This window comes from Clavelina lepadiformis, unplaced genomic scaffold (genome assembly GCF_947623445.1).
Source record: "Clavelina lepadiformis unplaced genomic scaffold, kaClaLepa1.1 scaffold_337, whole genome shotgun sequence".
NCBI lineage: Eukaryota > Metazoa > Chordata > Ascidiacea > Aplousobranchia > Clavelinidae > Clavelina > Clavelina lepadiformis.
This window is the reverse complement of record NW_027508282.1, coordinates 1-10,173: the sequence shown is the minus strand read 5'-3', so window position 1 is coordinate 10,173 and position 10,173 is coordinate 1. Positions and strand designations below refer to the sequence as shown.

At 37.4% G+C, this 10,173-nt stretch overlaps 1 protein-coding gene across 1 annotated transcript; it reads left to right on the top strand.

The window, feature by feature from the left end:
• Window positions 1-85: 85 nt before the first annotated feature.
• Window positions 86-10,087, top strand: LOC143472836 (uncharacterized). The gene is made up of 2 exons (XM_076970024.1): window positions 86-5,904; window positions 6,307-10,087. The coding sequence occupies exons 1-2, from the start codon at window positions 86-88 to the stop codon at window positions 10,085-10,087; spliced, it is 9,600 nt and encodes a 3,199-aa protein (XP_076826139.1).
• The last annotated feature ends 86 nt before the right edge of the window (window positions 10,088-10,173 follow it).

Genomic DNA, 10,173 nt, shown 5'->3' with positions numbered 1-10,173 from the left:
AACCCCAAACCCCAAACCCCAAACCCCAAACCCCAAACCCCTCAAGCATTTGACTTTATGAGTTTAAATTTTTTGTTATAAAACTATGAAACTAAACTTCACCTTGCGTGTCCCTCAAAGAGAAACTCAAAGAGTTATTCAAATGGCTCTGGAAAACCAAACGCCTGAGTTCAACTATGAGATAATCAAAGAAGAACTCGTTGAAAGCAGTCAAGAAATCACAGATATCAAGCGCATCATCGGGCCTGAGGATGCGAGGGAGTTTCCAAACAAACTCAAAAGCATGTATGAGGATCAATTGTTCCGGCTCAAGAACTTGTCCAGCGGAATCTCTTCGGAAATCGAAGTGACTCGTATCTGGTTTGAACAAGTCAAAAACGGCCTTTTTCAGCAGCCGAAATCGGATGCTGACCGGTTTCGTTCGCTTTATCAAGTCCTTCAAAGTGAGTATGAAAACCTAAGAAAAAATTCAGACTCAATGTTCAAAAGCCAAATTGGCCGTCTTGATCATAGCAACAGGAAATTTTCAGTTGCTGAATCAGAAATGAGAGTCAAAGACGCTCGAATTGAAAGTCTGCTGTACGCTGAGGAAAAAGTTGCGAGACTGGAGATGGAAAAAGTCAATTATCAAAGCGAAATTCTACTTCTGAAGACACAACTCAAAGAAGCCCAGGCAACCTATCCAGATGCACGTCGGAAACAGATTCTTCCAAGTGGAGAAGTTTTAGGAAAGAACTTACCATTGGATGACGGCCCTCATTCTCACAATTTAAAAGTCCAACAGCTGTTGCTCAATCAATTGAATGAAACTACTCGGGAACTCAGAGATCTCAGACACAAATACCAGGAATTGGAAATTGAGGCCAGTCAGTTGAGGCAAAATGAAGAATTTTTAAAGATCAAAATTGACGAAGTCAATCAGCTGAAGGAAATGCTGGACTCCCAAAATAATGAAACTGTCTTGCTGAATAAGAAATTGGAAGAAAATTTAAAAATCATTGAGCGCCAAAATAAGAGACTGGCAGAAGCAAAGGAAAACAACACTGAATTGGCTACCGCAAACGAAAAGAGCCATGAAAAGAACAGAAAGCTGACTGCTCACGCTGAGTATTTGGAGAAAATGATTGAAGAAGCCCGGTCCAAAAATGAAGCTTTGATTATGAAAATCAACCAGTTGGACGACGAAGCTTCTCAGACAATAGAATCCCTCAATGAGAAAATCGTGACTGTTGAACAATCCGCCAGACTTTCCTCTCAAATGATTGCAAATCAAGAAAAATCTGAATTTCCAAAAGAGGCATTTGTCAAAAAAGGAAAGGACTCTCAGGATTATGTAAATGCTCTTCATAAATCAAAGAAAGAGAAAGAGGAACTTAGGATGCAGCTGTCGTCATTGCAAGAAAATTATCGCCAAAAAGAATTGCACATTCAGAGAATTGAGGGTGAGCTGCAAAATATGAACTCAAAATACAGTAATATGAAAGACCGACAAGAAGATGGTCTCAAGACAATTTCTGATTTGCAAGTTCAGCTGAGAGCTAACGAAAAAGAGAAGAATAACCTCGAAAATCAGCTTTGGAATGCCCGTGCTGAAGGGGATCGACTTAAAGAAGAAGGACTGAGTGGGTACAAACGCGAAAAGGATCTTGAAGCCCAAAAAGAAGCTGCTGAAACAGCCGCCAAACAAGCAAACGATGAGATCAAGCGACTTGAAGGATTATTAAAGGATAGAAATGATGAAATTGAAGAATTGCAAGAAAAACTCAAAAACATCAATGCTGACTTGAATCTGCAAAAAGAAGCCTCAAGAATTTCTGGATCTCCATTTCTTGAAGAACGAGAGATTTTGAAAGAAGAGAATGAAAAAATTGAAAAAGATAAGGAAGAATTGAAAGAAAAGCAAAAAAAAGCTGAGGAGGAGCGAGACACACTGAGAGCAACTTTTTCAGCACATGAAGAAAAATTTGAAGCGGCAAAAGAAAAGCTTGAAAAAAAGGGAAAAGAAATCGATGAACTTGAAGAAAAAAATGAAAAATTGCGCAAGGAGCTTGAGGAATTGAAAGAAAAAATTGAAAAAGCTGATGAAGAAGTTGAAAACTTGGCCAGGGACAAGGAAAAGCTAAAATCAGAGCTTGATGAGAATGTTACCGAAAACAAGAAGCTAAGAGAAGAATCGGCTGATATTAAGAATGCTGCAGAAGCGAAAACTGCTTCAGCGGAAAAAATTCAGCAAAAAAGCGAAGAATATCAAGATAAGATCAAAGATCTTATTGAGCAGAATTCTGCACTCAAGGCTGAAGTCCAGAAATTGAAAGATCTCATTGATTCTGAGAAAAAAGCTCACGAAGACACAGAAAAGGAAAGAGATTTGCTTCGCAAAAAAATTAATGAATTAGAAAATGAAATTGAGGATCTCAAAAATGAAAATCGAAAATCCTTGAATGACCTAAATAAAAAATTGGCTGATTGTGAAAAGGAAAAACAAGATTTAATTTTGGCCCTAAATGAAACGTCTCAAAAGGCAGCTCAAATTGAGTTTGAAAATGAGACCCTGAAAAATAAGAATAGAGAACTCAATGAAATGATGAGTGACGAGCTCAATAAACTCAAGAAAGAAAGAACCAAGCTTAAAGCAGAAAATGACTCCTTGAAGCGAAAATTGGATGCCTTAAGAGCTGAGCTTTCTGGAAAAGAAAAAAAACTAACCGAATCCTATGACAATGAAAAGGGAGAATGGGTCATCAGAAACAAGGACTTGGAAGATCAGAATAAGGACCTGGAAACCCAAAAAATGAAGCTTGAAACAGAAAAAAATTCAATAAATATGAAAAATCAAACGATTTCGAATGAGTTAAACATTTACCAGAAAAAAGTCCGAGATATCCAAGCCGAAAAAACAATGGCAAGCAGCAGTGATTCTGAAAGAAGGAAAAAAATGGAAGAAATAAGAAATGAAAACACAGAACTTCAAGGAAAGATAAAGGAGTTGAGCACCGAGTTGGAAGCAGTTCAGAGAGAATTAGATTCAAAATCTGACAAACTTGCTGAAATTCTTTCCAGAGAGACGCTAACAAAAGATCTCAAGGATAGACTGGCTGAGATTCCAGGACTCAAAAAGAAAAAAACTGAACAAGAAGGAGAGCTTGATAGACTTAAGAGGCACACTGCAATGCTTGAGTTTGAAGTTTCTGAAAAAAATAAACTTATCGCAGCTGCTCAAGAGCGTAAATATCCATCAAATGCCATTGAAATGGATGAACACCTGTCTGCTGTGGGAAGGTTTGAAACCGAAATAGCTCAATTAAAGTCTGAACTGGAAAAACTGAAGCGTCAACTTGCAAAGGCGGAAAACGAACAAGAACAGGCAAAACAGAGATATGAGGTAGATATTTCAGAATTGAAATCCGAAAATGATAAAGCAAATGAAAAGCAAGAAAAACTTCAAGAAGCTGTCAGCGATTTAAAGGCCAAAAAAGAAAGCAAAGAGCGCGAAAGTGAAGAATTAAGGACCAAACTTTCTGAATCTAAGAATGATAATGAAAAATTGAAGAAAAAAATAAACCAGAAAAGCAGTGATGAAGCCTCAGATGGTTTGAAAGAGCTGCAAGAAGAATTGGCCCAAAAAGAAGTGGATTTAAGTGTGAAGAATCAGGAAAAGAAAATCCTAGAAAAAATGATCGATTTATTAAAAGACAAAATTACAGAACTCCAAAAGATTCCTGCAAAATCAGATGATATTCCATCGATCGAGATTTCTGATGAACTGAAGGAACAACTGACTAATTTAGGAGCCTTAAAGGCGCAATTATCGGAGGCAGACTTTGAAAAACAAATGCTGAGGAGAAAAATTCAATTGCTGGAAAAGGAATTAGAAAATAGGAAATTTAATGAAGATCAGCAAAAACTGGCCTCGACAATGGTTCCTTTTGAAACTCATCAAAAAGCAATAAGAGACTTGGCAAAATCAAACGCCCAACTCCAATTCAAAGTTGACGGTTTAGAAAAAGAGCTTTCGTTGCGCAAACATGATGGGGAAAACAAGCAAGAACTATTGGATTCCTTGTCCAAGAAATTGAAAAACATTTCTGAAGACGATCTTCCTGAGGCCAAGAAGAAGCTCAATCAGAAGAAAAATGAATTAGAACTGAGCAAAGAAAAAACAAATGCAATGAAGCGCCAAATTAATTTGAAACAGGCAGAATTAGATGGATGTTATTCCAAAATCGATCAGTTAAATTCTTTAATAAGGGAATTTGGGTCCCGGAATGAGCAATTGATTCAAGAAAAAGCAGAATTGGAGGCAAATGGCAGTAATATGCCTCAAAATGTTTTTGAGGTTGTCACGGAACCGATTCAATTTGAAATTAAAGAAGAAAAAAAAGTTGAAGCCGCTCCAATGCAAAGACAGCCTTCCATTCTTCCATCAACTTCTGAACTCGGAGCTTTAAAATCGGAAAATAAGATTCTGAACAGAAGAGTGAAGGATTTGGAGCGAAGATTAGAAACTACAGAAGCTGAATATGAAGATCAACTAGAAAAGGGCAAAAAACTCTTCAAAGAGAGAGAAAAGGAAAATGTTACTCAAGTAAACAATTTAAAGGAAGAACTTTTGGACTTAGGAAGTAAATTGCAGACTCTCTCAGACGAGGCCAAGGCCTTAACTGAGCAAAATGATCAGTTTAAAGAAGAACTCAAAAAAGAAAAACGAGTTTTGTTTTCCGAGCATTCAGATCTCTTAGAAAAGCTCAACGATTTTAAACAAGAAAATGAGCTGCTTTCCTCGCAATTGGACTTGCTCAAAGAAGAACTAAATAGTGCTCAAAAAGAACTCGCTGCGAATAACGAAATGCAGGAAGGCCTTCTTGAGGAAATTAAGAAAAATAATTCAAAAACTGCAGAACTTGAAGCTGAAAAACACAACAACACTGAAAAAATCAATGATCTTGAAAATAAAATAAACAATCTGGAGAACAAAGAGACACCTGCTGGAGATGTTGAAATAAATCCTGAAAATGAAGAAAAATTAAAAGAACTCAAAGATGATCTTGAAAAGGCCAATAACAAAATTGAAAAACTCAAAAATGATAAAGAAGACTTAGAAAGTAAACTTGATTCTTCAAAATCTGATGCCTCCAAAAAAGAAGACAGGATTACTTCTTTGAATGGCCTCAATGATGAATTAACTCAAAAAATAAACTCCCAACTCAAAGAAATTGCAGAATTAAATAACAAAAACAACGACTTAGAGAATGAAAACACTCTTTTAAGTGATTCCAAGGAGGAATTGGCCCAACAAATCAAACTTTTGAATGATGGACTGCAAAAGTCAGAAGAAAATTTGAGCGAAGAGAAAAAAGAAGCGGAAGAGCTGAAAGAAAAAAAGAAAAAATTGGAAGAAGAGAAGGAAAAGGCCGAAAAAGAACTCAAAGAAGCAGAAAAAGAAAAAGAGCAGCTCAAAACTGAAGAATCTCAAAAACAAGAGAAAATTACAAAATTAGAAGAAGAAAATACTCGAATATTCAGCAAAGACAATGGCCACATCCAAGAATTGGAAGAAGCTGGTGAGGAGAAAAAACAGCTCAAAAATGAGATCGATCTCCTGAAAAGAGAAATTGTGAATCTGGAAGAAAAAACTGAAGCCAAGGATAAGGAAATTGAAGAATTATCCAAGAAAAATTTGGACTTAGATAATGAACTGGAGGAACAGAAAGAAAAGGCAGAGAATGAGAGTTTTAAGAACTCGCAACTCGAAAAGCAGCTTGAAAAATATAAAGAAGATTATTTGAAAATTCAACTTGAGGCTGGGGAATTAGAAAAGCAGAAAGACGATTTGGAAAACGACAAAAAAGACTTGGAGGAAAAAAACAAGCAAATCGATTCCAGAGTGATAAAAATCCAAGAACAAATAAATTTCCTTAAAAATGACAATAGCGTGCCTTTTTCTTCAATTAAAGAGCAGGCTGTTGAACAAAATGCTCCAGTTATTTCTGAAAAAACAGAGGATAGGGCGCCTTCCTCACATGACGATTTATTGCGTCAAGAACTGCAAAGTCTTGAAAAAGAACTCGAAGAATTACGAAAAGCTAAAAATGATGCGGAAAGGGATGCGGAAAGACATAAATCGAATTATGAAAATCTTCAATCCCTACTTGCCCTCAAAAACATAGAACTCAGTAGTTTGGCTGAATTGCTGCGAGAAGCTGAAGCAAACGAGGAAGCTACAAAAACCAAAAAAGCAGAATTATCTCAGGAAAATGAAAGGCAAAAGGCCAAAATTGAAAAATTAAAGAAAAAAACAAAAAATCTGAAAAAAGAAATTGAAGATTTTGAAAAAAAACTGAAATTACGTTCTGAAAAAGTTGAAGAATTGAATTCCGAGCTGACAAATGTTAAAAAAGAAAATCTTGAACTTCAGCACAAAGTGGCTGAGCTTGAAAAAAGCCAATCCCCGTCAAATCGACAGATCAATATAGACTACCCTCAAATGACTGAACTGAAACAGAAGCTTGAATATGCAAATGAGGAAAGCAAGGATTTAAAAGATCTCTTGAACAAAGAAATGGAAAATACAAATGCCGCAGAAAAAAAAAATGAGGAACTCAAAAAAGCTTTTGATGACAGCCTCGCCCAAACTGAAGAATTGAACGAAAAATTCGCCGAATTGTCCCAAAAGAATAACGATCGAAAAATTGAAATTGAAAATTTTAATCTTGAGGTTGCAAATCTTCAACGAGACTTGGAAGATGGAAATCAGAGAGAGAAAAATGCACAAGCAACTATTGAAAAATTAGAAAGTCTGATTGCTGAGAAAAATGAAAAGAATAAAGATTTATTCGCAGAATTGACTCAACTCAAAAGTGAGCTGGAATCTTGCCAAAAGAAGATCTCTGATATGCAAGATAAGACCCCCAAGGAAAATCAGGGACAGGCCTCTGAAGAACTGCTTGAAAAAGTAAGAACAATGTCTGAAGGATTACTGAAATTAAAGCATTCTAACGAAAAAATGGACAGAGACCTGGAAGCCGCCAAAAAGCAAGCAAATGATGCTTCTGAGGAAGCTAAAAATAAGGAAGATAGAATAAAAGACTTGCAAGATGAGCTTGAAAAGGCAAATGAAAAAGAGAATGAAGTCAAGAAAGAACTGGGCAACGCTTTAGCTGATATTGAGGCTCACAAATTCAAAAATAAAAATCTGGAACAAGACATCGCTTCATTGATTGAAGACAAGAAGGAAGCCGAAGACCAAGAGGCACTTGTCGCCAAAATTACTTTGGAGAATAAAAAATTCGAAGTCATGGCCAATGAATTAAACGAGAGAAAAGGAGATTTAGATAATTTGAAGAAAAAATGCGAGGAATTGGAAAAAGAAAAGGAAAAAATAATCGAAAAAGCCGAGAAAGAGAAGAAATCAAGAAAAACAGCTGAAAAAAAGGCTGATGAAAGACTTCAGGAAAGGACTTCTGCCTTGACTGAACTAGAATCTGCTAAAAATGAAAAAATAATCCATTCGATGAAAATCCAAGAACTGGAGACTCAGATTTATCAGTTTTCGCAGGAAAAGACCTCAGAACCTGTCCAACTTTCTGAAAAAGAAATCAAGAATAGACTTGGAGAAATCGGAGATCTGAAAAAAGAACTGGCGGATGCAAATCTGAGCAAGGATTTCTTGCTGAAGGAAATCGAATCCTTGAAGGATGACATAGAGAGAGAAAAAGAAAAATGTGCGGATTTGGAAAAGCGATGGGAAGAGTTATGCAAAGAAAGAGATCAAAATTGGGAAAAACAATCCGAGGCCCAAAAAGAAGCAAGCTTAGCAAAAACAGAACTGGAGAAAGTGCAATTTGAAGTCGAATCTCTTCAGGATGAAAACAAACAACTCAAATCGGCTCTGGAAGAATCGAATAACAACTTATCTGACAGTGCCCAAGCTTTGGCAAACTCCAAGGGCATGTGCGAACAGCTCAAAGTTCAGGCAGAAACTGCACTGAAGGACTTGGATGAACTCGATCAAGACAGTAAAATGCTCAGAGAGACACTAGAAAAAACTGAATCTGAAAAGATCCATTGGAAGAACGAGGCCAAGAAGCATGAAAATGAGCGATTTGCCTTAAAAGCAGAGAATGAACGATTGCAAAAACGCGTTACGGGAATGGAAGATGAACTTCCCGAACTCAAAAAAGAGATTTTTGCGAAAGCAAATGAAATCGAGCAAATCAAGGCACAACTTGAAGAACGCGAAGTCCTGCTCCAAGAAGCAAAGGACGAATCAGCTCAAATAAAAGAAGATAGCGAAAACAAGCCTCAAGAAAAGCCAGTTGCCTCAGCTGAAGGGGGTTTTGCCCAATCTCTGCTTTCCTTCAGAAATATTTTTGTCGAAACAAGCACATTGGAAGGTAAACTGAGGACAGTTGAGACAAATCATCGAGGAGAAGTTGCGGAACTTGAAACGCAAAAAAATGAGGCAGTTTTGGAATCTGAAAAGGCAAAAGAAAAGATCGAGAAAATTGAAAAGAAACTGAATGAAAATGAGCTTCAATTGGAAAAGGCTTCAGAGAATATCAGTGAACTTAAAGATAAAATCGAGGCCTTGGAGGCAACTTTGAAGGAAAAGGAGGAAATTGAGAGGGAACATGAGAGAGAAGAGCATTCTCTGAGATCGGAAATAGCCAGTGTCAAGAAGCATCTCCAAGAAAAAACAGATGCCTTCAAGAAGCTTGAAGACGAAATGGAAGAAAATCGATACGAGCAAACGGGGTTGAGACTTAAGTCTATCGAAGACAATAGAAGAGTCAACGTCCAAATGCAGGCCTCCTCCAAGACTTCCTCCTCAACTCACACTACAATCAATCTTGAAATGAAGGAGCACTTAAATGATCTCAAGAAAGCAGTCTCTGATTTGAACGAATGCAAAAAAGAGGCAGGAGAGCTCAAAAGACAAATGGCCAGTTTAAAGGACTCAGAATCAGATGCTCAGAGACAAATTGGATTTTTAAACCAAAAAATCGACTCCCAAAAGAAGACTTTGGAAGAGAAGAATGCGCTTTTGAAAGAGGTCCAAATGTCAATCACTGATACCAAGGCTGAAAATGAAGGTCTGAAAATTAAACTTAAAGGATCCGAGGAATCCCTTGTTTCCAGTCAACGGGCCCATGACCATCTCACTAAGGAGCTCCGTGAATTAAAAGAAGAATTGAGAACGAAGGCAACAACACTGGCTGAAACTAACTATGCGCTTGCAAAGGCTAAAAAGGAGGCAGCGAAAGCAGAAAATTATTTATCATTCGGTAAAAATAACGAAATTCACGAGTATGACATCGAAAATGACGGGGATATCACAGTTGGCTCTGCCAGAGTGAATCAAGCCTCCATTTCTGAGCTTTCCAGTAAACTCGAAGACCAAAATCGAAAAACAAAACGAGCTGAAGAAGAATTGACAAGAAAAGAATCGAAAATCAGAAACTTGGAAGAGAGAGTTGAGACATCGACAAAGGCACTGAGAGAAAAGCAAGAAAACATCCTCAAACTTTCATCTGAGTTGGACGTGCTCAAATTCAAGCTATCAAGTCTTGAAAAAGAGCTTGGATCTAAGCAAAAAGCCTTGGATGTTCAGATGGGTTTTTCTCAACTGGAATTCTCCACTCTCAGAGATAAACAAGGAATACTTGGCTCGGCGGGAGAGGCTGTCCAAATCAAAGTTGAACTGGAAATGACAAAGAGAAAGCTCAAAGACTTTGAAAGGGAAGCCAATGAGAAAGAAACTCGGATTCACAGTTTAAATGAAAGACTTAAACAAGTGCTTGCTGAAAGCAACCGCTTGAAGCGCTTCGAACGCGAGGCTTCAGAATTAGCAGAACTCCAAAGAAAAATCCTGAATGCCGAAAGCGAGCTGAGCAAGGAAAAGAGAAGACTCAGCGAATCCCAAGCCTTGATTGCTGAATACGAATACCGAATTAAGGTGCTTCAAGAGGATAACAATAACTTCAGAGCTCACAAGAGTTCTCTTGAAGAGGAGTTCTTGGCAAAAGCCAAAGAAATCTCGCGTCTGAAAGAAGAAATTCAGCGTCTGCAACAGCAGTTTTTTAAATAAAACAAAATAATTGTCTTTAAAGCCCTTGTTAATATTTATTTATGGAAGGGGTTTGGGGTTTGGGGTTTGGGGTTTGGGGTTTGGGG